The sequence below is a fragment of the Peromyscus leucopus genome, chromosome 12, assembly GCF_004664715.2.
Source record: "Peromyscus leucopus breed LL Stock chromosome 12, UCI_PerLeu_2.1, whole genome shotgun sequence".
NCBI lineage: Eukaryota > Metazoa > Chordata > Mammalia > Rodentia > Cricetidae > Peromyscus > Peromyscus leucopus.
The window spans coordinates 60,747,308-60,775,205 of NC_051073.1; the positions used below are offsets into that span (position 1 = coordinate 60,747,308).

Genomic DNA, 27,898 nt, shown 5'->3' on the forward strand with positions numbered 1-27,898 from the left:
CTGCAGCCAGATATCAGGGTAAAAGCTGAAAGATCAGAGAAGCAGAGCAGGCCACAACTACCACCTCTTACCTCACCAACTCCTCAGCCTGACAGAGCCTCTGCAAGAGAGCAAATTCCTGTCTCCTCCCACCTTATATTCCTTTCTCTGCCCAGCCATATCACTTCCTGTCTCAACCTTCCTGGTGCTGGGATTAAAGGTGTGTGATCCCAAGAGCTGGAATTAAAGGTATGTGTCAACACTGCCTGGCTGTTTCTCTTTTAGACTGGATTAATCTCATGTAGTCCAGTGTGGCCTTGAATTCTCAGAAATCCAGACAAATCTCTGCCTCTGCTCCCAAGTGCTAGGATTACAGGTGTGTGCCACCATTGCCTGACCTCTGTGGCTAACTCTGTGGCTGGCTCTGTCCCCTGATCTTCAGGCAAGCTTTATTTCTTAGATTACAAATACATCACCACATTCCATAGCACAAATGTAACACATCTTAAAAAAATATTCTACAACAGAACATGACTTAAATTTCAAAATTAAAAGTAATATTCTTAACAAAAATTAAACATTTAGCACTAACAAAAAGATAATTCTGAATTTAAACCAATTCTAATCTTAACACAGAAATTTTACTCAATACTTTCTCTTAGCATACAAGTTAATGTCAGTGAAAAAGAAAAACATTTCTGGTGGAATGAAGAATGGATAGACAATGTGTGAAGTCGGGGAGTAGGCAGAGCAGACTGACAGACTGGTACCACTGGGCTTGAATGTGATGATGTAGGCTACTCCAGACAGACAGTGGGCCATTCTCTGTTCTTTTCCCAGAAAGCAAAAAGTGAACATGCCTCTTGAGGCTATAGCACCCAGCAACTATAGAGGCTACAGTCTCCAGAAAGCAACTGCCGTATAGTTTACACAACCACACTTATGCTATTGAGTTTTGACCAAAGAAATTTGGTGAAATCTTAGGCAGAAATCAACAGCACAATTATATCATTTATGTACCCTTTGGGGTTTATTTGAGGTTGTCACTTCAGGAATTGGAACTGTCACTTCAATCATAGAGGTGCAAATGGGACATGTGTACCCTCAATATGTGGTGAAGAATCCAAATGTAACATTCAAACTGTTCAAACTCAAGCCAGAGGCAACTCCACAGAGCTGGTCACTGTATGACTGTGTACATCAGAGTGAGGGACCTCATCTCACCCAAAGTCTAGCTCTCCACGTCAGATTTTCACACGGGTAGCCCTAAATGTGATCACTTTGTGTGGCACTCAAAAGACGGAAGAAGAGACAGTTTGGTCACTAAGTCACACTGTGACCAAGAGTAACCTAAGGCATTTTCCCTTGTAGAAGCAATTCTGCCTTAAAGAACATAGCCACAGGATGTGTGGTGCATCTTGGAATACTAACTTTCCTGGGAAAATTTTTAGGGCAGGCAGATCCGTTTCCACCTTAATATTAAAAGTGACCCTTCCCACACTGTTGTCAGGCTGGCTGTCTCCACTCTCGGACCTCTTGGAGTAGAAGTAGACTCCACCTGCTCCTAGGGAACCTTGGGAAGAGAAGCTGGAAAAGCACTAGAACACAGGACCAAAATGTAGGGAGAGGCTGGGCTGAGGGGAAATGGCAAGGAAGATGTTGTTCAAATCTTAGATGGTCTTTTAATAAAACACCCAGAGCCAGATATCAGGGTGAACTGAAAGATCAGAGAAGCAGAGCAGCCAGCCACTAGTTCTTACCTCAGTGAAATCCTCAGCCTAAAGCCAGTGAGTTCCTGTTTCCCCACGCCTTATATACCTTTCTCTGCCCTGCCATATTACTTCCTGGGATTAAGGGCATGTGTGCTTCCCAAGCAAAGAAATGAGATCTCAAGTGCTGGGATTAAAGGTGTGTGCCACCACTGCCTGACCTCTATGTCTAATCAGGTGGCTGGCTCTGTCCTCTGATCCTCGGGCATGTTTATTAGGGCACACAATGTATCACCACAGAAGGTACCATACAAGCGAGGAGGAGGCAACATCTATGTAGACACAGAGGCTAGCACACTTGTGACAAGAAGCCAGGAGGCTGGCATGTTCTCATATACTGAACGGCTGACTGCTGCGCTGGTTTAAGTTGCTGGACGTTTCAGAGCCATTTCCTGCTTCAGATAGCAGCTGTCAATGCGCCTGTGACTAGCAGCTTACTCTCCATTCCATACCTGATAAACTGGTTTTAGTAAAGGCTCAGTGTCTTCTGAAAGGAAGGAGGAGCGTTTGGAGGCTCTGTCAAACAGCAGCTTCCCCCCACTTGTTTACTGTGGGGGTCTCTGCTTTCATTGCCTAACTTCTGAATAAGAGCAAACACAGACATGAAACATATGACACGAGTCTCCAGTGTTTCTGAACACGACAGAATAGAATGCCACTCTGAAAGAGGTGAAGCCATAGAAACACTAGGAGTACACAGAAAGCCAGTTATAAGTCATGGTAGCTTACTCAAATCTCCATTAAAGTCAGCATTCCAACACATTCCCATCTGATCATCTTTATGGTGTGCAGAACACAAGGGTTTATACCGACTATTGATTACAGTTTTGCTATGTGGATGGTTCATATATTTTTGCCAGCAAGACCACCTCATTTTTTAAAAAAATAAAACTGTCCAGCTGGGCAGTGGTGGTGCACGCCTTTAATCCCAGCACTAGGGAGGCAGAGGCAGGTGAATCTCTATGAGTTTGAGGCCAGCCTGGTCTACAGAGCGAGATCCAGGAAAGGCGCAAAGCTACACAGAGAAACCTGTCTCAAAAAAACCAAAAAAAAAAAAAAAAAAAAAAAAAAAAAAAAAGAAAACCTGTCAGAGCCAAATACAATTGACAGTTGAACTATTATGTAAGTAGCATTACATAAACAGCCTGAGCTCTGTTTTGATCTACTCCATTTGTTATGTCACAAGGAAAAAAAAGGGGGTGCGGCACTGGCAGGGTAGAGAGACTCTTGCCTGAATGTCCTCTTAAAACTTTTGAATTCTGTGCCATGTAAATGAATTATCTACTGAAAAATTAAACTCATGTAGTAAAAATCACTGTAAAGATGGTATGTGTGTGATCATATTAAAGAAATAAACTCTCAGAATTCACTCGGTAGTCAGTGTAGTTATAACAATGACATGCACGTGGACCAGATCTAGACTTTATGGTCATTTTTTTCTTTTTAATCAAGATGAATTTCAGTATTATGATGTCAAAAGACTAAAATTTAGGCAGACTCCCTGGTAGACAGGTAGACAGGGACAGGGGCCAAGGCTAGGTAATAAAGGTGGCAAAATTTCCAAGATGGCCAAATGTCCAAGATGGCCAGCTTCTTACCCTCCTGACTTGAGACAAAAGCCTGACAGCTTAAATGGAAGGCCTTGTCCGTTTTTATCTCCCACCGGCAGGACCCTGCTGATGGGCTGGCTCAACAAGTTCAAGGCTGCTCAGGACATGTCACACATTCTGGGCCAATCAATCATCCTAGCAATTTTCAAACTGACCAACCCCAAATTAGGGGAGGAGAACCCTTCAGAGGCTTAAAACACCAGGCCTGGAAAAAAGACTGGATTTTTGTGTCGTGGTCCTCGTGGTAGTTGTCTGTGTCCTGTCTGTCTTCCCCATCCCACCCCACCTGCTTTGCAGGAAGCCTTTTTCTTCCTTTGTCGGTGGTCTGCTGTGTGCACATTTTCTCAACCCCCTCAAAAAAACGCCTTTCTTTAACTGCTGATTCTACCTGTGGTCCTGAGATTTCTCTGCTGCTACCTGTTGTGCATCAGATTTTTCCTGACTTTTAATTCTTAACTGGCAGAAAAACCAAACCCAATCAAGACCCCTAGACTATATCATTTCTAGATTGTATCAATGTAGAAGTCAGGTTATTTGACCCTTGAACCCACAACCAATGTACTGAGAACAATTTGGGGTTAACTTGCCTGCACAGGCAAGAGGAATAAGAGAAAGGATCTCCTGAGGGCTATTCAGCAGGCATGCACAGTTCAGATGCCTTTGCTGGCTCTGTTTCCCCTGGCTGCACTCATGGGGTGGGGTGGGGGTTGTTCTCTGAGTAGGAGGCCAATAGAACATGGAAGGCGCCTGTCGGCAGCACATAAAAGACACACACTGCAAACACTGCTTGCAGGGGGAGTGAAGCTTGTCAAAGTACTGCAGAGGCTGCGAAAGTGAAGAGAAGAGAAAGCAATTATAACCGAACCTAACAATTCCTTGGCTAATTTTAACTGGAGAGGTGGAATGTATCTGCAGCTTGAAAACGATAGGCAAACGAGTGTTCAGGTACAAAAGACCCACCCACACAGAGCCTGGAATGGTCACTGCAAGAAGGAGTGTGTTGCCCATCAATCATGTGCCCTGGTTCTGATGATGCTTCAGTGGTGGCTCCTCCAGAACAAACAAATGGCCTTAGGGAAGAACAAAAATCCTAGGCTCACAGCAGAAGCCCTAACTTTTTGTTACAAGATAAATCAAAGTCAGTAAGACTTTATTAATGTCAAACTTGGCAGAAATGCCACTTTAACATTTCTCAGCTATGAATAATGGAACTCAAATATTAACTTATATCTACTTTTAAATGGAGTTGAAATAGAGTTATTTAGCCAAGGTTTCCTTAACTTTTTGAGTCAAGAGCTAGTACAGCTAATATATTTATTCATATTGAACTATGTTCACAAATAATTTTAAATATGTTTCCTGTGATTATAAAATGCAGAGATAACAGTGACAACTATTTCTTACTGATGGGATCACGGATGATTCTTCTTATTATGAGGGGTGTACCATAGCACTTCAGGGGAGAGCAGAGGACAACTCTTCTTTTCCTCCACCTTTACATGGGTTCCAGGGTTTGCACTTGGGTCACCAGGCTTTCAGGCTATTATCTACTGAGCCAGCTTGCTGGCCACCCTAAAAAGTGATTTTCACATTCTTCACATTTTTTTTGGTATTAGCTTACTTTTTTAAAACAATGTGTATATGTTAATTTTATATTAGAAATAAAGCCTATTCCTTTAAGAATGTTAAAACTTGATTTAAAAGCCATTAAATTAAAATGAGTACAATTTCTATGAAAACAGTTGTAACAAACTGATTTACAATCATTTTAACAACAACAACAAAACCAAAACTCAAACACATAAAAAAAAATGTGAAAGACTTTATTAACTGCTCCTTATACTAAATGAGGACTTTGCTGGGAGGAAGATGAGATTGTACACAGGTCATTACTGTGATTTATAACCATGTATGCTGGCTAAAGGCAAATCAGTATTCTTTGCTTTTCAATTCAGGTTAGCAAATAAAAAGATTAATCATTCATATCAAGTATTACCCCACCACTATATTCTATGACCACATGGCTGCTGTACTGCTGTGAGCTCACACCTTTAGTCAGAATCCAAACCCTTTGCAGCAGGAAATTCTGATTGCTTACCCTTTGTGCCTCCCCTCCCCTCCCCACAACACAACACTGGTCTGGGGCACTGCTGACACACGAGCTTCCTTGGAATCCCTGTGCCCCGAGGAAGCCATGTAAAGCTTTGCTTGTGCGGGCACTTTGTGCCTGAGATATGACTACGACACCACATAAATTGTCACTGTTGTAACTGCAGGACCACAGTACAAAGACAGAAGCTGCACACTGTGGATGAGAGAGTAGAAAGACACTTTCTACCTAGGCAAAACAAATCCCTGTTTGGTTAAACCCACAGTGGTCACAATTCTGGCTAGCATAGATAAATGTAACACCCCTATCCATGTATAGCTGGGAAATGAGCTCCAAGGAACTGAGGGGATTCAAAAGGTCAAACTAGATCAGAGTCAACAGTGGCTTTCTACCCCAGGCTACTTCAGTTATACTTCAGCACACTAAACAAACAGCATCACCAGGAAAGAACACAGAGGAAATCTAGTGGATTTTTTTTCTTTCGGATAAACACTTTTCAGAACCATCTATAAAAGAGTTCATTATCTTTAAAAGATCACTAATATTTTATATCCAAAAAGACTGAAACCCACTTCCTCTTACAATCCTGACACGTGGTATTCACAAGGAACACTTAGAAACATCTTTCTGGAGCCAAGAATGTGGCAGCCCACTTCCAGGCCAAGATCCAGACGATAGAAATGTGGTACTGAATCAAAGAACTGAGCTGCTGAAAGGGGCTGGCCTTAAATATCATTTTCTTTGCAAGTGTGAGGTGTCCCCTCCTTCAGCACAGATTATTTTAAGGAAAAACATTCTACTCATAAGCACTATACTTTATTACCTAAGCAAACCAGACACAAATCTAACAACAACAAAAATAGGACAGGAAGTAAACACCACAGCTAAAAGCATGCTTTGAACTCAAAGGCATTTAATATCCCAGAACTGCGTGGGGTTTTCCTAGGGCCTCGGGGAGGCCCTCATGTTATAAAAGACCCCATCCTGCAATTTTTGTTTCCTGGGAAGGAGAGTCACCCGCACTGAAAATGAGGCAGTCTCACACCGAACACAAAATAAAATCGAGGTCTTTTTGAAATAAAAAAGAAAGAAAGAAAGAAAGAAAGAAAGAAAGAAAGAAAGAAAGAAAGAAAGAAAGAAAGAAAGAAAGAAAGAAAAAGGTGTTTAATAAATGTGTGTTCTGAGTATGAGAATCAATCTGAAGAGCAAGGAGCACGGCCCACTGGTCCAAGAGCAGCGTTCAGCGCATGCTCCTGAGCTCTCATGTATGCCCATTCCAGACGGACTCTGTGGCAAGTCGTCACTGCATTTAGCTTCTGCTATGTCTTCCTAGAAGACCTTTCAAGACCAAACATAGAAGACTGCACTGGGTGAGAAGTATGGCCCGAGCACGACTTTAGAGCACACAAGGAGAAAGAAAAGTCACAACCAGGCCACACTGTTGCTTACACCAGCACCACCAGAAGCCATCATTTACTAAGGGCACTCTAGGCCTCAAGCTCAACTCCAGCACAGGGACGAAAAATACAAGTCAAAACTGATATTAAAATATGTCCACAAATTCTTTGATACTTCTCTCCTTCAGATGTAGAACTTAATTCCCCCTCGACTGTAGTGTGCACTTAGTAACATGCTTTTATCAAAGAAAAAAGCAGAACCAACAGTATGTGATTTAATAGCCTACATCACAGAGGCCACCGTGGCTCCCACACTCTAGAGGAAGCCAACTATCAGGTCTTGAGAGAGATTCCAGGAGTCCTCTCTGGAGAGGCCAAGCAGTGAAAGAAAGACTTCCTGCTATCAGCCACCCTTCAGTTCTGGTCCAGGATCCAAATGACTGCCACTCTCAGCAAAACCTTGACTGAAATGATAGGACACAGCTAGAACTACCCAGCCAAGTTGCTTCTGAAGTTCCACGGCACAACAGTGCAAGCACATACTGCTTTAAGTGATGATTTGAGGGTTAACTTTGAACACATGAATAGAAAACGACTACTAAACAAAAGGACTACTCCAGACACTTTCATCAGAATCCTCTTTCTAATCTCAAGTCATTTAGATTAGTTGTCAATTGTGTAATTAATGACTTCATGTGTCTGCCCATTCCCTGGAAGCAATATCCATTTTGATCAATTCAGAAGGAACAACAAATCCCTTATGCCCCTTCAAAAGCATAATGAACTGAACTAATTAATTTTTGAAATTCTACTCTATTAAAAATTAAACAGGGGCTGCAGGGTATAGCTCAATGGTCGATCATGTAGTCAGCATGCACAAAGGCCCTGGATCCAATCTGTAACAGAAAACAAAGCAAAGCAAAACACAACACCAGGAATGTATAAAAAAATTGAATGATTATTTTGCTCTAAAATTTCACAGACCCCTTTTTTCTTTTCATCTACATCAATAAAGAAGCAATGTAGTCTACCTCCAAAGATCTATAAGAATAAGCTGTCTACTTGATTCCCGACAGTCTATTCAAGGTGCTAATCTGCCATTATTTATAGACCCTTGGCTCCTTTCTGAGCAGCTGTCATTAATAGAACAACTTAGGAATTCAAAACACATTATTCAACTCAACTGCCTCCTGGAATATTAGTCATGTTTCTCAAACCTACAACTGTGAAAGAACTAAAGACGAGCCACGTCTTTGGAAGGCTGTGAAGAGCTGCCATGAAAAACAGCAAGATCAACTGTTGCTCACTGACTGACATTCCTTTGAAGTCCCCATTCCTAATCATTCAGGAATCTTCTGTCAGCTTTTAGGCTCCCTCTTCCCGGGAGGGTTCTCTGTCCCAAAGTTACAGATGTGGTCTTCAAAGTATCTCAAAGCTGTCACCTGGGAACTCCTATATCCTCCACAGACTGGCTGGTCTATCAGGTTGAAAAGGAAAGGGAGGGCAGTGAGTTGTTTCTCCACTAAAGCATCCTATACTTGATGGTCTCATCCTCTCTGAGCCAGGCTTTTGAGTTTGGCTGCCCATCTGAACTCAAGCTCTCTAAAGAGCAGGTCACAAGCACACTGGTGCCAGGAGGAGACTGAAGAAAGTCTGAGGGCAGGGAATATGGACTAGACATGCGAGGATGCAAACAGAAAAAAATGTGCAAGACTGAAGAAACAGAGAAAGAAAAAGGCAAGGAAGAAAAAGTATAGAGAGGTTTTTTGTTGTTGTTAAAGCAGACATGAGATCAAACAGGATTCTTAAAAGTTGTTATTACTGTGTATGTGCACACTCACACTTGCCATAACACACAAAAAGAACAATGTTGACTCAGTGGAGTTGGTTCTTTCCTACTACACAGGTCACCAGACTGTGTAGCGAGCAGCTTTAATTGCTGAGCCCTCTCACCAATTCCCCCAAAGTGTTTTTTTTTTTTTTAAGGATAAAAATATGGACAAAGAAACAAAGCTCTCTGAAGGAAAGAGGCAGAGAGAAAAGCAGGGGGCAGATGGTGGGAACGACAAAGACTGACTCAAGCTTTCTGACTAAGAACTAGTTAGAAATGGGTAGGGCCACAGTAGACCCAGAGAATAGGAGAAAGACAGGTCAAGGTAAAATGACTGAGGGAGGTTCTGGGCAAGATGAGTTTATGATGTCTGCAGAATGAACAAGAGCAGAACCAAGGTGTGACCTGGAAGTGATTACATGGAGCCACTGATCCACAGAGAAGAAATGTTGAGGTCACACTGGAAGACTATGTCAGAAGATGATGACTGAGGACCAAAGTCCAGGGAACACCGACATTTGAGAAACTCAGGGAGAAAGTCTCACGACAGGAGCAGTGGCTGAAGCCATACGATGAGAACTAGGCTACACAAGTGAATGGCCTCACCTTAGGTGAGTCCACAGTGCTGACCTTGGGAGGGTCCGGTACCCACTGAAGTTTGCAAGGAGTAGTGTTGGGAGAGGAGACTTTATAGTGGAAAATGTCCCAAGCAGCTCCAGCCCCTTTCTGTGCCCGCTGCATGTGTCTGTTTCACATGTCCCCTGGATTTAGGAGTGAGCTGGGGTCTTGCTTTGTGCATCCTCAACTGACTGTCAGCACAGCTCCCGTCACCTGCACAAACTCTAGATACTGACGGGTCTACTCTAGGACAACTGGAGAATGGGAACTAGGAAAAGCCTCAAAATGACAGTACTCTTGACCTGTGTCTAGGAGTTATCAACAGAGACTGATATAACTGTGCAAAGATACAACTACAGGTATAGTTATAATCTACAACGTGCGAGACCCTGGTTCTAATCCCCAGTACCACAAAACAAAAAGACCAAGAAAACCTACCTACGGAGTCAATAAGCACAGCGTTGGCAAAAAAACAAAACAAACCACTAACTAATCTAAACTACAACACATCTATACAACTGAATACCATAAACCTTCTCAATGCACAAAGATCAACAACCAATAAAACCATACAAACCCATCCTCCTAGCACAGCTAACAGATATGGGTTAGTATAGGTTCCAATCACTCTGAACGTGGAAAACAAAAGACCTCAATTCCAGCACAGCTACCTGGAGCCCCCACTGTGGATCTCTGTAACAAGAGAACTTGGAAATGTATGGAGGAGGGAGGAGCAGTACAGAGGGCAGAACCGGACTTAAGTCACCTGTGAAGGAGACAATATGCCTTTTGTAGAAAAATACCTCTTAACTGCAGAACCAACCACAGGGGCAGCAATCTGAAGTCTGAAGAGGACTATACCACTGGGAAGTGGTGGGTAAAAGGAAGCCAGAGGCGCCCTCTAGTGACAGGTAAAGGAGAGGAGGCAGCAAGTGTTGGAGCCGTAACAAAAGGGAGGCCTAAACAATCAGGACTTAACCCACCCCTAGCCAACCTCAAGCAAGGCCACCCACCCACACTCTCACCCCACAAGTCATTCAAAAAGCTCCCAAAAACAACCAAAAGGAGACTAACAGTATTCCGAACAAAACCGAGAACCTTTAGATAAACATTTGGTGCCTAAAAACTGTTAAATCAGAATTTCAAAAGCCGAGATTAAAAACAGACAAAATCGACCAGAAGTGCAATAAAAGCTGAGTAAGGAAAAACTAAGCTGTGGAGATGAAGTCTGAAGTGTCAACATGCCCAAAGGAGAACAGTTCAAATGAACACTTCACAAAGGACACTCAGCGGATTGGAAAGAACAAATCCAAAGGATAAAAGGAAGAACTGAAAGAGCGGGCAGGTGAAGTTGAGCAGCACACATGCATGTGAAGTCACTGAAAAAGGAACCGCAGAGCAAAAGTACAATGTTTAACTATAATCCAGTAACACCTTCTAGAAAAAGGCGGCACAAATCTACATATACATTGCTAGAATCTGCTGAGTGCTAGGGGCTGGGATGTAGCTCAGTGCTTGCCGAGCGTGCATGAAGTGCTGGGCTTCATCCTCAGTACCACATAAACAGGGCTTGGTGCGGTGTGCCTGGTATACTAACAATTCTGGAGATACAGGCAAGAGGACCAGAAGTTAAAGGCCATCCTAGACTATGTAGGGAATTTAAGGACAGCCTGGAATACATGAGATCCTGTCTCGAGACAAACAAAAAACTGTGCTAGTATTCTCAACTCTGAATCACATTCTAGGAAAACAGTCTTACCCATCCCCCCCCCCATCTTTCACATACACACAACCACAATGTTTTATGATTTTAAAAAGATAGGGCTGGAGAGATGGCTGAGGGGTTAAGAGTGCAAAATGCTCTTGCAGAGGACCTGAGTTCAGTTCCCAGCACCCATGTCTGGTGGCTCACAACTGCCTCTAACTCCAACTCCAGGGATCCAATGTCCTTTTCTGGCCTCCATGGATACCTGCATTCATGTACGTGTACACACACACTTGCACACACAGTTGCCTTTTCAACAAATTCAAGGGAAGAGAGGGTGGAGTATCTGATCTAGAAAAGGCTAGGAAGAATGCCCATTACAAGTCTGAACTCAGGGAAATCTGACTCAAGCCCTTTTCGAAAAGCTTTTTAGAAAGACAGTCAGGCAGACACACAACCCCTGCCGAATATCCTTGAACTTGCAGAGTCCTGGCAGTCTTACTGTAGAGCCAGACTCACTGTTTTATTCATTTGAGAACCTGGAGGAAGGAACTGAAGATGAGACCTCAGAGGAATGCCTCACTCTTGCCCAGGTGATTTCCTGGGGGTTTGTTTTCAGGAAGCAACCTTGGGAGATGAGGGAGCACTTCCCCTCAAGAGCTTCCACCTACTAAACGCAAAAGATTTCCTAAGTTCTCCATTCTTCTAGGACACAAACCATTGTCATGTAGACATTCATGTGAACTTACGTGGGATGTGAGAAGCATAAAGAACCACTGCAAATGAACATGGAGCTTTGGCTACTGCTTTTTTCATAAGTAATAAAGTCCTTTGTCCCTGGTGAGACAGTCTTGTCTTCACCAGCATCCAGAAACAGTAATAAGCAATTCTATCAGCTGGGGAGTAAGGTAAGAGCCTCAGTCCGTCAAAACTCCCAACACTACCATGGAAGCTCTACTCCACTAGAAGCTGATGGGCAGAGTGGAGCAAAGGACGGACAGTTAACGTGTGTAGAATAAAGACTAACACTTAGTGCAGAAGAACACACAAATGTGTGAATGTCCTCAGAAAGTAAACAATACAATTCTGAAAATGGGAGAAGGTGAAGGGAAACAGAAAGGCATCGTAAGTATTGTGTAGGCAACAAGTGGAGACAGCAGACAGCTTTAAAGGTTGACAAGCTAGAGAGTGAAAGATGAACTAAGACAATGGAGGGCTGAGGACATTGAAAAGGGCACAAATCCAAAGATCATCACTAGGAAAAGGAAAAAATTCTAAATTCCTAAATGAGTAAGAAAACACATCAGGTTAGTAAACAGAAATAGAGTGGAGTGGATGCAGAAATTATATCAAAAACTGACAGAGACCTCCAAAAGAATACAGGCTACTGCCACTGCCCTTAGTTGCTCACCATAAGATGGGAAGACCCTATTGCTGAAGACACAACACACTTGGGCTGCAGGCTGAGCAATCCAGCTGGAACTGACCTGAAAACTTCCCCACTGCTGGCTAGCTTTCCTACTGCAGAAAGGACCCACATAGGGGCAGAAAGGTCACCAATGATATCACCTAATAGTTAACCCTGAATGCTACCATCTCATCACGCCAGGCATGATGTGTCCACTGGTGCAGTAGGGCATGAAGGTTATCAGAGTAACAAATTACTTTCTGGGTTTGAGGCCTGTTCCACAGAGAATTCATGCCTGATGAAAAACTCACAGGCTCTAGGAAGGAATCTACTACTGTTGCTTTGTTACATAGTCATGTTGTCAAACTGCCTTCTAAATATTTATGTTTACATCCATAGATTAGTGCTGCTCTCAACTTGGTCAGAGAAGCAACTTCTGCAAGGGGCAGCAGTTGACTCACATATAACTAACTGGTCAGAGTGCTGAGAAAACTGGACATCCATATCAACTTCTGATGAGCCTCAGGGAATGTCAAGGAAGAAGGGGCGGAAAGAATTTAAGAGCTAGAAGATGAGAAGCAGCAGGATGCAATGCTGTCTCTGGACATGACATGGCTATTGCACTCATGGACTCACTGCATTCTTACCTGCACAAGACCTGAATGAGAACAAGCCAACGACAGCAGTTAACATTTGAGTATGGAACAAACTGGGTTACAAACAAAACAACAGGAGATGACATAAAGTGGAGGGGGGACACGTGGGAGGTATCCTGGTGGAGTTGGGAGTGGATATGATAAAGACACATATTATACATGTATGAAATTGCCAAAGAAAAAATAAAAGATATTTTAAAAACTGACAGAGCAAGAAAAACAAAAACAAAACTGCACTTGTCATATCAGCAACTATAAATGGGCTCAATTTATTTATCAAGAGGTTTTTAACTGACTTACAAAAGAAGACTCAACCTTGTATTAATACAAAAGTGACCCAGAGGGGCACAAAAAGAACAAGGATAATACAAACAAAGTGTAGGTCAAGATCCTAATGTCAGACAAAGTAGAATGAGGGAGAGAAACAGCAGCTAATTTCACCATCTGTGGTGGTGCATACCTCCACTCTAAACTGGATGCTGAGCCAGGATGATCACATGTAGAAGGCCAGGCGGAACAATTTAGCAAGACCTGCTAAAAATGAAAGTATAAAAGATTCTGGGGATATAGTCCATTGTAGAGCACTTGCTTACATGTGTGAAGCCTTGGGTTCAATCCGTGTGTGTGTGTGTGTGTGTGTGTGTGTGTGTGTGTGTGTGTGTGTAAGAGAGAGAGACAGAGAGACAGAGGGACAGAGACAGAGAGATAAGAGACCAGACAGATGGTATTAATATACATTTTATTATATATGTGTTTATCTATGTATGTTCTACTTTAGTATCTATTACTGTGACAAAACCCTACAATCAAAAGAAAAGATCCCCAGATCACAGTGCATCACAGAGGGAATCAGGGTAGAAATTCAAAGAGGGTAGGAACCTGGAGGAAGGAACTGAAGATGAGACCTCAGAGGAATGCTACTTACTGGCTTGCTCAGTCTGCTTTCTTATACCACCCAGGACCACCTGGCTAGCCTTTCCATTATCAATCACTAATCAAGAAAATGCAGATTAACTACATTCCAAACTGATGGAAGCATTTTCTCAACTGAGGTTCCACTTCCCAGATAACTCTAGCTTGTGTCAAGTTGACAGAAGATAATCAGGACAGAGGCTGTATGTACATGTGTGCACTTTTACCCACAGAAGCAAGAAGAGGCACTGGATCCCTTGGAGCCAGAGTTACAGGTGTTTGTGAGTCACCAAGCATGGGTCCTGGGATCTGAAATCCAGTCCTCATATGAGCAGCAAGCACTCTTAACCTCTGAGCCATCTCTTCAGCCCCAGAACACACTTTTTAATTATGAAAAGCCATACTTCACAACAAAGGTATAGCAATTAGAAATATCTATGCAACAGCTATTAATAGACACTTTTGTTTTGTTTTTGAGACATGAAGTCCTGGTTGGCCTCAAACTCATGGCAATCTTCCTACCTTGGCCACTGAGTGCTGAGACTACAGGCAAGAGAAACCATACATGACCCATAGCAACCATTTTTGCTAAAACAAAAGCCACAGAAGATCGTAGGGAAGATATACATGATAATCCTAGGAAATTTTAACAGGCCAAATGGACAAAGAATATAAGCAATGAAACAGAAGAGCTTTTAAAAAAGAGAATATATACTGAATTTTATATCCAGATAGTATAAATGAAGAAGTATATATTATTCAAAAATTATTTGGGCAGTAAAACTGAGTTGAGAAAAGGTTTATCATATTGAGTGAAGAATTATAACGCAGTAGGCTGGAGAGATGGCGCAGTGGTTAAAGGTGAGGCTCACAACCGAAGTATCAAGAATATAACCATCATCATAATCCAGGTCAGGTCAGTGTAGCAAAGATAGACACATCCCTGGCATCACTAAAACAATATACTCCCTTCACTTCATTCCTTATCTAGTCAACTGTCACAGAACTACACAAAAAATAACTTAAACAATTTAAATAACAATTTCTGACCGGTGGCGGCGGCGGCGGCCCACGCCTTTAATCCCAGCACTCGGGAGGCAGAGCCAAGTGGATCTCTGTGAGTTTGGTGCCAGCCTGGTCTACAGAGCAAGATCCAGGACAGGCACCAAAACAACACAGGGAAACCCTGTCTCGAAAAACAAAAATAAATAAATAAAATAAAAACAAATAAAATTAAACAACAATTTCTTTTGGGATGAGGGGGTGCATGCCATAGCACCCATGTGGAAGTCAGGGGACAACTTGTCGAAGTCTGTGAGTTCCACGGACTGAACCCAGGTCAGGCTTTGTGGCAAGGGCCTTTACTCACTAAACTATCTTGCTGACCCTGAATAATTCTTTTTTTGGAAGATGATTTACACCTTCTCTGTGAAGTTCAACAGATGTTACATGTCTCATTTTGGTCACTACACAGTGTTTCCACCTTCACTGGTCTGATCTGGCTTTTGAAGCTAACACTATAAATGGAACTTTCTTGACCACCACAAACTTGTCTCACTGGGAATTTCTGAAGTGGAACATCTGCTTTCATAGACAAATCAAACTCATGCTCAACTTAAAGATACAGTTAAGAAATACTGAATAATGAACTCCCAGATAACACATAAAGTTCCAGTTTTTCATTATCTCTATCATAATGATTGACTCAAGAGGCAGCAACAGAGAAGCATCAATATCCCCTTTCTCTGGTTAACTCACACCTCAGCTGCAGCTAGTGGGTCACTTCTATACCTTTTTATTAGAAAAGACCTCCGGGAGACCAGTCAGAGGTATTTTCTTATTAACACAAGGGTGCCATCTAGTGACGACTGTGGGAATACGCTATAGAAAACTTCCATTAGTCCATGGTGCTTGTCATGCAAACTTAGGACCTGATTTAGATCCCCAGGACCCACATGAAGGGTGGGTTTAGGGACAGATAATCTCAGTGCTGAGGTGGGGGAAGGCAGGCATTTCCCCAGAGCTTGATACACAGCCAGTTTGGCTGACTTGGTGAGCTCCAGATTTAGTGAGAGACCCTGCCTCAAAAATTAAGGCGGAGGGAGGAAATGCCCGATGTCAACCTCTGGCCTCTATATCCATGTACATGCACCTGCCCGTGTATGCAAGCACATATACTGTCTTAGTTACTTTTCTGTTGTACAAAAGATTAACAAAAGCAATTTAAGGAAGGCTTTACTTTGTCTAAGTTCAAAGTATAGTCCACCGTGGTGGGGAAGTTAAGAAAAAAGGAGCAACTGGTTACACCGTGTCTGCCGTTAAGGTAAGAAAGCAATGAATGCTGTACACAGCTCACTTTCCCTACAGTTCAGGATCTCAGTCAGAGATGGGGTACAGCCCACAGTGGGTAGCTCTTCTTACTTCAATGAACTTAAGATAAGCATGCCCAGATGCTCACCTCTCAGGTAATTCCAGACCATGTCAAGTTGATTGCTGAGACTAATGCATACACATGCACACAGAAAAAAGAAAAGAAAATTGTGTTTATTTTATCCCAGTTCAGCTTTCTGAAATGACTTTTAAAACGCACCAAAAATGGTAGCAATACCACTATGCTTGAAAAAAGCTTCCTAACACACACACACACACAGAGGCGCGCGCACACGCACACACACACACACACACACGAGCACACCGCAACTTCTAGCATACCCTGTTTATATCCCTGTTTATATCGCTGCTCAGATCACTAATCATTTAGGATATGGCATCATTTAGTTTCATGGAACTCTGAAAACTTGGTATTATGTTTATCTAGTCAACATCCTAGCTTCTTAGATCTCAGCCCAGAGGGCAGATGCCTGACTAGTTACTCAGGGACCTACAATACTTAAAACAGTTCACCCACACCAGCTAAGGCTTATGATGATGGCGTTTTCAATACCTTAAAGATGTTTCCAATGATGAGGCCCTGGCTTCTCCTTCAAGGACAGCAGAGGCAGCCCCTGGGCTCTTTCCACATGGTCCCTTCTGAACCACAAGTGGGCACATAAACCTGGTAATGTTTTGCACCAGCATTGGGTTCCATCTACCAAGTGCTTGTGAGGTACCAGGCAGTCTACCCAACCCCAGGTAGGTGCCTTGGGATCCTAAAGAGCACACTCCACCTCTCTCCCCTTTCTCTTATCTCAGTGTTTGTTTCAAGCAGGGAACAAGAAACAGAGCTGGGTGTTCCTGGCAAAGCAGCTGTATGTGCAAAACCAGAGGTGCGAAGAGGCATTTATTCAGAGAACGAGAGTGGAGATCTTGTGCGTCAGGAGCAGCACATGCAGGTGCCAACACCCGCTTTCCTTCTTTTTCTTTCTTTTGTAGGGCATGGAAGGAAAATATATCAGGAAACAACAGAATGAACTATAACCAAGACAGGAAGGCTAAGCCAATTCAGTCTGAAGGAAGCAACTGAGTTGGCAAAGGTTTCAGTTTGGTTAGTACCATCCCAACATGGAATGTATGCAGTGTGGATGCTGGCTGGGGAACTACCGTATTTGAGTAAAAGGCAAAGGTAACACCAGAAAGGAATGGAAGGCTGGCTTTGGCAAACTACCACCCATGTGGCTGTCCAAAACTGAACCTTAGAAGCCTAAAAACGGAGCACAAGCCGGCCTGCTGCGCACAGTTCCCATTCTTCTGACCTTCTCCACCTGTTATCACTACAGTCCAGACAACAAGCGGCCCCCGAACCTGGGTGAAAATGTTCTTTATTCTTATCTGTAAGGAGGATGAAAACGTGGGACTGGGGCGGGGTCGGGACTCCTCTAAGTCTTAAAGACTTAAAGAAAGGTGCGGGTGAGGCTGGGCCAGCTCCCAGGGACTAAGCGCGAGTTACACATCAGGACCCAGCTCTTGTTCTTTGGTGATATGCTGTTTATATTTCAGATAAGTATTCCCCTTTTCTTCCTTCCTTCCTATTTCTGTAAAGTTCAGTGTTAAAATGTCGCCCACATTAAGTAGAACCAAATAAAGCAGTTTTGGGTTCAAAGGAAGCAGTTCTGTTTGTGTGCCCTGCTACCCTGAAGGCTGGGCACAAGCTGAAAGAAGAATATCAGAGGTATTAACTACTTTTCTTATTGCTATGAGCACATAAGCTAACAAGCAACCTAGGCTTTAGTTTGGCTCCGTGTCAGAGCATATATGGTCTATGACGGTAAGACATGGCATGGGTAGCCCTACAGCAGCAAGAACATGTGGTAGCTCCTGGGGTTTTATTGCCTTTTTTTTTTTTTAAGATTTATTTATCTTCTATTCCATGTGTATAGGTGTTTTACCTGCATGTATGCCTGTGTACTACGTGTGTGAAGTCCTGCAGAGGCCAGATACTATGTGGGTGCTGGGAAAGGATCCTCTGCAAGGGCAGCCAGATGGCTCTTAACTACTGAGCCATCTCTCCAGCCAAGACAACTGCTTGTGAGATTGGGCGAGAACTGGTGCTGGGCAATAATCCCTAAGACCTGTCCCCAACAACTGGCTCCCACCAACTCCACAAGCCTTTCTAAACAGTACCACCGAGTGGGAACCTAGTATTCCAACACTGGGCAAGAGCGTTGTAAGAACTGGCCATTTCTTTCCAGCGTTCTTGTCTGCTGAGACATGGAGACAGTTCTTTTCAATACTGTAGGGCCAGTGACTAAGGAATGCGCTCTCTCTCAGAGTGGGGGACTAATGGAGTACAAGCTGCAGTTCAAGAGAGGGTTTCCTTAGCCCTATGACGAGAGAAGGCATCTAACAGGCCAACTGGTCACTCCCTTGCCTCTCTTCGGCCTCTGCTCTACTTCCTTCCTGGTACTGTCACCTAAGAAGACCAGTCTGGAGCCACACACTATCAATTATTCTTAATGTGATAGTAATTTAAAATGTTGTTGTAGTCTGGGAGTCCTGAGGCCTGACTCTGGGGCCTCACTCACACTAGTCAAGCCTTTACTATTAAGCTATATCCCCAGCTCCCAAGTTTTTTTTTTGTTTTGTTTGTTTGTTTGTTTGCTTGTATATTTTTTAGACAAGGCACTTGAAGCCTTAGGTCAAAGGCTGAATTCCTATGGAATTCAAGAAGACAAACTACTTTGAAAGTGCTGAGGGATTCATTTATAAGAACAAGTGAGACCCCTCACTGAGGCAGCCCCGTGACTGGATCTTAGCTTCTGTTTCTGAGCTCACTTTTGTCACAGCCACGGACAAAATGTAACTCCAGCTGGGGAGTGGTGGCATAACTGTGCTGTTAATCTCAGCATCCAGAAGGCAGAGGCAGGCAGATCTCTGAATTCCAGGCCAGCCAGGGCTACACAGCTAGACTGTCTTAAAGGGCGGGGGGGGGGGGGGGGGGGGATACAATTCCAGCTCAGGCTAGGAGTAGGTGGCTCTGAACTGCTCATGGGAAAATCACAACTTAAGAAAATAATTACATTTGGATTTTATGTGTCCATGTGCGTATGCATGCTGGGTGGTTTGGATGAAAATGTTTCCCATACTTGGTTTCAGCTCACCAGCTGTACTGTTCAGGGAAGCACAGAACCTTTAGAAGATACAGCCTTGCTAGAAGAAGTGAGTCACAAGAGGAGGTGGGCTTTCAGGGTTAATAGCCACTCCACTTCTTGCTCTCCTCTGCTTCCTGGATGTGGATAAAATGGGATCAGCCGACTTCCTGAGCCTGGTGCAATGCCTCCCTCACCACCACAGACTCTCCCTCTGGAACGTTAAGTCAAAATAAACTCTTGCCTCTTTTTTGGTTTTTTGAGACAGGGTTTCTCTCTGTAACAGCGCTAGCTGTCCTAGAACTCGCTCTGTAGATCAGGCTGGACTTGAACTCACAGCGATCCGCCTGCCTCTGCCTCCCAAGTGTTGGGATTAAAAGTGTGTGCCACCACTGCCTGGCAAACTCTTGCTTCTGTAAGTTGCTTTTGGTCATGGAGTTTCATCACAGCAACAGAAAAGGAACTAAAGAGAGTGAAAGAGAGGGGGTTGGTACGTGTGAGCACTGCCGTGTGTATATATTGGCACATGTGGGCAGTGAGAAGACAACTTATAGGAACTGGTTCTCTCACTGGGTCTTTCTTGCTGGGTCCCAGGGATCAAATGCAAGACTTCAGGCTTGCCTGGAAAGTATTTTTATCCACTGAGCCATCTTACTAGTCCTTAAGAGGTTTTTGTTATTGGTGGTGGTGGTGTGAATGAGTGCACGCGTTCGTGTGTGAGTGTGTGTGCGTGTGCGTGTATTATGATGTATGCACAAAGGATCTGCCAGTCTCTGCCTCCTAATACTGGAGTTACAGGCATGCACAGCTGTGCCCGGCTTTTTACATGGGTGCAGGGAATTTGAACTCAGATTCTCACACTTTTACAGGAATGCTTCACCCACTGAGCCATCACCATAACATTTATCTAAATCTGACTACTGACCATTAATCTAGCTTCAGAATAAAAATATAACACTCAATGATATATTTTCTCATTAATAATAACAGCTGTCACTTTACTGGGCCATTTTCAAGCTAGCATGCTGCAGACCCAGTGTTTCATTTTCTTCAGGTCCTGTCCCGTTTGACTTTCACAGCGTTGTCCAGCAGGGTCATTAGCTCCCTTTACTTAGATAGAAATGATGCTGTATAAGGTCTGCATTACTTCTGGGAGCCATCAACTCACAAGCACCCTCGGTCTGCTTGAGGTCCAGAGTTTTCAATTTAGAAGCAAACAGAAGTATTTTAAGTCTGTAAGTTTCTAAAAGACTAAGTGCTTGTAGTAAACTTCCAGAATGGCAAGAAAATCAGTAGTTATTCCAAAAATTAACCACAGTTTTATGAGTGAGAAAATGAAAGTCTGCCTTTAGGCAAATACTAAAATAGTCCGTTTTTAATTGTTTTCATTAATTATTTATAGTAACTGAAAATATTTTGGAATATATTTGGAAATCCACCAGGGTTTGGGAAGCCCATGATCGACTGTTCACGAGGCTACACTAGGTATGACGATAGGTGTGTACTGCTAGGTGCGGGAACACAGGGACCAGTCAGGAACCGTTTTTGATTTCCAAATAGTCAGTTGAGGGCATGAAACCCAGTGACAAATCATACATTCTCCAAACAGAATGCAACGACGGGATGCAGCACTGGGTCCTCCAGGAAAGTGACCAGCAGTGCTTCGCACAGTCAGAGGGGAGGCGGGGTAGTGAAGGAAGGGAGACACGTCGTCAGCTGGCCATGTGCTCTGCTCATTCCAGGAGAGGGCGAAGCCCAGGCACAGATGCAGAGGTGGAAAGCCAGAGCTGCCCTAGTGTGGACTGGAAGGCAGGCTCCAGACCATGAAGAAATGAAAACCAGTCAAGGTTTGAAGCAGGAAGAAACACGGTCAAAGCCATCCTTTAATTAAAGGGGCAGAGTGAAGCAGCAAGAATGTGGGCAACACAGAAATGGGTTCAACCCTGGGCTGAGAACTTTTACACAAGACTGTCTAGTCAGGGGTTACTGCTGTGTAGACCACAGCAGCTCTTATGAAGGAAAACATTTAATGGGGCTGTCTTACAGTTCAGAGGTTTAGTCCATTATTGCCATGGCAGGAAGCATGGCGGCATGCAAGCAGACATGGTGCTGGAGAAGGAGTTCTGCATGCAGGTCCTCAGGCAGCAGGAACAGAGAGTGACACTGGACCTGGCTTGAGCTTCTGAAACCTCAAGTCCACCCCAGTGACACACTTCCCTCCAATAAGGCCACAACTACTTTAACAAGGCCACACCTCCTCACAGTGCCACTCCCTATGGGCCTATGGGGGCCATTTTCATTCAAACCACCACAAAGACAAAACCTTTTATTCTCCTCCTCCTCCCCCCTTCTTCACACACACACACACACACACACACACACACACACACACACACACTACATGGTTGGAGATATACATTATGTAAGATTAACATATGTGTTACCTCCCATATTTATTTGTGGTGAGAACAGAGATGAGATCTATGCCTGGGTCTTGCCAACTGTTAATGGAGAGTAGAGGAAGACATAACAAACTGAAGTAGTGGAACACAGCAAATAATAAATGGCAGCTGTTGATATTAACATGGTGCATCTACAGCTTCAGGAAAATTCATATGGGAGTCTGATGTCTTTCATAGGAGAAGCAGTTTTCAATTTTTCAGACTGTCAACAAGACAATCTGAAAAATACTTAGGGGATGAAATTGGCAAACTTAGGTGACAGCCCAGGGATAGAGTATGAGAGAAGAAGGTGTTAGTGATGGACTCTAAGTCTAGGGTGGGTGACTGGAAGGCTGTGGCTGGTGGCTCCTCTGACAGAGAATATGGAAGCAGAGTGAGTCTGGGAATGGGGTTCTTGCTGAGGAACAGATCCTCATGTGCGTTTAGAAGTGGAGATTTAAAGGTCAGTAGGCAAGTCTGGGGTATGGGAACAAGGTGTGCCTGGGAATTAAGACAAGAGGGAAGGGGCTGGAGAGATGATGGCTCAGAGGTTAAGAGCACTGACTGCTCTTCCAGAGGTCCTGAGTTCAATTCCCAGCAACCACATGGTGGCTCACAACCATCTGTAATGAGATCTGGCGCCCTCTTCTGGCCTGCAGACATACATGCAGGCAAAACATTGTATACATAATAAAGAAATCTTAAAAAAAAAAAAAAAAAAGACAAGAGGGAGGGAGTTATGAGCATCTCACAGCATGAGAAGGGAAGGTACTGACTAGAGAGGGCATGTTCAGTTGGAAGCTCAATGAACTAGGACAGAACCTGAGAACACTGACTAAGGACAAGGAGACAGTGGCAGCCATGGGAGAAAAGAATACAAAGTGAATTGAAACAGAGTTCAGTGGGTGAAGTACCAGCCATCACAGTGTCAATCTGGAGCTCACCTCATACCTACGTAAGTGTATCTCTCACACTCCATCAAAGAATCTTCTTCAAGCAGATGGAAACATTGCAGAAAGCCACAACTAGTCAAAAGACAGTGAACAACTGACTCAGGGCGCTCAGACCCAACTGATGTATCTCTAACACTACAATACAACCCTTAACCCAAGGCCCAGGACCATTGAACAAGAGGGAAGCAAGACTGTAAGAGCCAGAGGACCAGCGTCTACTGCAAGACTGTGTCTTCTAGATGTGACAGGGAAGCTGTGCCTATGGAATCCCAATACGGCTGTTTAAATGAGAGCTGAGCAAGGATAGGGAAATCTCATGGGGTCCCGTGCCCAGATGAAGAGCTACAGGCAACTAAAGACTGCTGAGAGGGAAAATGAGTCTTCCCCAGATGAGCCCTTAAATTGTTATCCAGCCCCAGTCAGCCCTAAAAGCATATACATATAAGCAACACTAAACAGACCCAGCAGTTGTATTTACATATTTACTTTCATATATGTGTATGATAAATTAAAGAATGAGAGGTCATGAATTTGAAAAGGTGTGGAGGGGGCCCATGGGAGGAGGCGGCAATGATAAAATTATTTTAATTTAAAATTTTAGGGTTTTGAGATCAGTTCTGTCTATGTAGCCCTGGCTGTCTTGGAACTCACTGTGTAGACGAGGCTGGCCTCAAACTCACAAGGATCAGCCTGCCTCTGCTTCCAGGGTGCTGGGATTAAAGGTGCTGGCTAACTAATTTTAAAAATGCTTGAAGTTCAGATCCCACGAAGTCATGAAGAAGTTGAATGCAAGAGAGTACAACAGTTATGATGGCGAATGCTGTCAACTTGACAAGACCTCAAGAGATGGGCCTCTTGGCATGCCTGTAAGGGGATTGTCTAGCAACCCACTATGAGTGTATTAAAGGAAGAAAGTCTGCTGAGCACAGGATCCACTGATGTGTGTGTATGTATGTATGTATGCATGCATGCATGCATGCATGTATGTATAGGTATGTCTCTCACCCTCCCTCAACTGTAGACACACTGTGACCAGCCGCTTCAAACTCCTCTGCTTTGATTCCCATGTAACTGTGCCCAAATAAACCCTTTCTCCTTAAGTTGCTTTAGTTAGTGTATTTTGTCACAGCATCAGCAAAGGAAGCTAAAATAATCTCAGCTCTTATATGGGGAGATGGGAGGAGGAGACAGAAAAATCCCTGGAAGCCTGAGGGTCAGCTAGCTGATGCACACAGTGGTAACAATAGCAGACCCTGTCTCAAGCAAGGCAGAAGACCGGGACTCAGCCAAGCTTGTCCTTTGACCTCCAGATGAACACTGAGGTATGTGTGTGCACTTACATACAACATGGCTTAAACAGTAGTAAGAGAGGAGAGAATCTGCCACACATCTAGGTGAAGGGACAAGGAGGAATTATCTAGGAGTCCACAATTATCTATTGTGGACTCAAAGGTTAGGTTCAACATTTATTGTTTTGGTTTTTTGTTTAGACAGGGTCTCATTATGGGGGAGCACCCTTATTTATTACTACTGTGCTGAGATGACGAGGCACATCCTAAACTGACAGAAAAGGAGCTGCGACAGAGAATGGTGCGTGATGACGACATCTCAACAACACAGAACTACGTCAGAAAACAAAACTCCTTTAAGGAGCAATTACAGACACAATGTTGAATGATCTGAGTTTTAAGGATCGAACCCAGCCCATCACCAATGACTTTAAAAGGCACAATTCAATGCATTCAGAAGGTAGGGGGAGTTCTACTTACCTATAGCACAATGTAAAATCTGGAGAGGAAAAAAAGGGGGGAAAGAAAGTTAGTGAGGACCAATATTACAGCTTTATTTTATTTCACATAAACTGCTAAGAATAGAACAGCAGTGGCCCGGCCGGCCATACTTAACCTGAAAAAGAAACATTCCACTTTTAAACTTTGCTACAGGCTATTTAACAAAATAAAACCTGTTACTAGTGCTGTCTGTTCCTTTTAGTCTGTGTATCTCTGGGAGAGCTCCTAAAGACTTAATGGTCACACAGTGGCTGGTTAGATGTCAACGACCTCTTTTATAACTCGTCAGCTCCTACGTACACCAAAGCACAGCATCTTCTATGTCCCGTAATGTGCAGAACAGAACTGTCACAGACCACACAACGTGGCATCAGCAGCGCCTTTGTTGGCTGTTCTTGCCCAGTGGACCCTTCAATACAGATAGGCATTCTTCAAAGCTCCACCCTTGCTCCCTATCTCGCCTTGCTCAATGATCTTGCTGCAGAGTTCTTCCCTGGTCTAATTTCTAGACATGTCTCCCAGCTCCAGGTCCACTTTCCAAACTACCTTGGACGTCTGCATGCACTACATCAAAATGGTTACCTCACTGGGAGCACATCACTTCCTTCCTCCCTATGTTACATCTGAGACCACTGGGCTCCTGGTCTGTTGACTAACGTCCCCTCACCCCCAAGCCTCACTGGCTTCCTATTTCTGCTGCTACATCTCAGATCGTCTTGTTTTCATTTCTAGCACCTGGAGTGAGAATGCCATTTCCACCCTATCTGGATGGCCTCCCGCCTGGTCAATTGTGTCCTTCTAAATCCCTGTTGCTTTAACACTGGCTATGATTGTCTTGAAGCCCTAGAGGACTGAGTTCATGAACAGAGTTCTTTTGGGCGAGAAGGATAAAATCTGTTGGAGTTCCTTTTATCACTTTTACAGAACATCTCTAGCAGTTAGTCAGTTGACCCTGCTAGTCACCCTGGCAGGTAGACAGGGCAGTTAGGGCAGTGGGTGGGAACACCAGGACACAGAAAGCTGCACAGCTTGCCCACAGTGGTCAGCAATGGCCTGGGCAAGAATCCACACCTTGGTTTTCTGTCTTCTCTCTGTTTTCTACCACTATTTCTGAGTTATGAGACCCAGAGGCCAGAACATCACAATACAGATTTTAGCTAAAATATCCCTGATTAGCTCTGTGCTTAAAGACTACTTATTTCACTAACACCCCCAACTCCATTTGTGGTGGAGAGAGCAGAGTAGGAGGAGAGAGCCTGGATTTAAAAAAGCAAACAAACAAACAAACAAAACCTGAGCTATGCGAACTTTGCTGCTACCTGAGAAGGGAAGAGAAGACTTTTCCATCCAGCCAGTCATGTTATCCCTTTCCAAAGACACCCCTGAAAATCTCAAATGTGTGACTCTTACAAGAGAAGCTGAATCTTCTGCTGCACAGCTTGGCAAAGCTAGAGGCCATATCTAGACTCAAATGAGGGATGAAATGAAGGACATGAATGAAGAGCATCCCTTGAGAAGACAGAAAGCAGCATGCACTCTCTTCATTAGGTGACAAGACATCCTGACTGCTCATTAAGGACAGGGCGCTGCAGGCAAACACTGATAGCAATCCGTGCTACCCTGTTTTCTAGGTCTCCGTCCTACGAGGCCCAGCCTCTCCTTTTTCATCACACATATTTTATAGTGCCCTCTTCACCTTCCCGATGAAACTCACAGCTGATATGACCTACTTACACAAAATTCTGAAAAACTATATTAACTGATTCACAAAGAAGAAATGAAAAGAAAATGAATTAAAAAGATATATTTCAGTATGTAAATGCTTTTGGACATAAAGATATAACAACAATCAGATACAATATTATCTCATAATAAATAAGTTTGGATTTAAAAATAAAATTTTCAGGGGCCAGGGAGGTGGCTCAGCAGGTGAAGACCCTGCTGTATAAGCCAGGCAATCCAGTTTGTGAGGGGCCCATGGAAAGGGAGATGGAGGGACTGACTTCCACCATGTGCACCGTGACTCCTGTGCCCACACCCACATAATAATAAATAAAATTTAAAAAATAGTAAGAATATTTTAGATACTACCCTGAGTAAGCTCTAGCAAATAGAGACAGAATGGTCCAGACTAACAAGAGAAACAAAACCATCATGAAGGTAAGTAGGAACAGAAACAGCAGAGTAGACAAATGGAATTGTATTTTGGATTAACTAGATCTTATTATAAAGAACAGCACAAAAGTAATCTTGTAGGTTATTCCTAGGGGTCAAATAAGAAAGTACAAAAAACTTATCCTTCTGTCCTGAAATCCTGAGCCTAGTGTGCAAAAATCCCTTGCACACCATATTTTGTTGTTATCGTTGTTTTTTGAGACAGGATTTCTCTGTATAGTTTAGGTGCCTGTCCTGGAACTCACTCTGTAGCCCAGGCTGGCCTTGAACTCACAGAGATGTGCCTGCCTCTGCCTCCTGAGTGCTGGGATTAAAGGCGTGCGCCACCGCCGTCCTGGCTTCCATATTCTTGAAATAGTGAAAGAAGGACCAAAAGATAAATGATGAGAAAACGAACCACCACAGCAAAAAACAACCCACAGCAGCACTTCAAGAGGCAACAGCACAGTAACATATTAGATTGGGGACACTTTCAGACAAAGTTAAAACCCAGAGTGGGGAAAACAGCTCAGTCAGCAAAGTGCTCACAAGAGACCTGAGTTCAGTCCCCAGAGCCACACATAAACACACAAACACACCAGGCCTGGCGGCATATGCTGGTCATCTAGTACTGCTGAGGAGAAAGCCTCACCTACATAGCAAGTTCCAAACCCATGAAAAGGCCTGAATCAACAACAACAACAACAACAACAACAACACACACACACAAAGCAAGGTGGATACTCAAGGCGTTCTCTGGCTTCCAGCTTCCATGTATACTTGTATACACATACACTACCACACAAATAATAACAATAATAATTTGAAAACCAAAGCTATCTCAAAATAAAACTTCTATTTCACAATTGAAATTTCTCTCTCTCTCTCTCTCTCTCTCTCTCTCTCTCTCTCTCTCTCTCTCTCTCTCTCTCTCTCTCTCTTTTGTTTGTTGAGACAGGGTTTCTCTGTGTAGCCTTGGCTGTCCTGGAACGCACTCTGTAGATCAGGGCTCGAGCTCAGAGATACACTTGCTTCTGCCT

At 43.6% G+C, this 27,898-nt stretch overlaps 1 protein-coding gene across 1 annotated transcript in view; it reads right to left on the minus strand.

Moving 5' to 3' along the window:
- The window catches only part of Hacd2 (3-hydroxyacyl-CoA dehydratase 2), a 93,850-nt gene that overhangs the window by 48,221 nt on the left and 17,731 nt on the right, over positions 1–27,898 (minus strand). Inside the window, exon 3 of the mRNA XM_028886324.2 lies at positions 24,684–24,702. Within this exon, the coding sequence (XP_028742157.1) occupies positions 24,684–24,702 (19 nt within the window). The remainder of the gene's footprint in view (positions 1–24,683; positions 24,703–27,898) is intronic.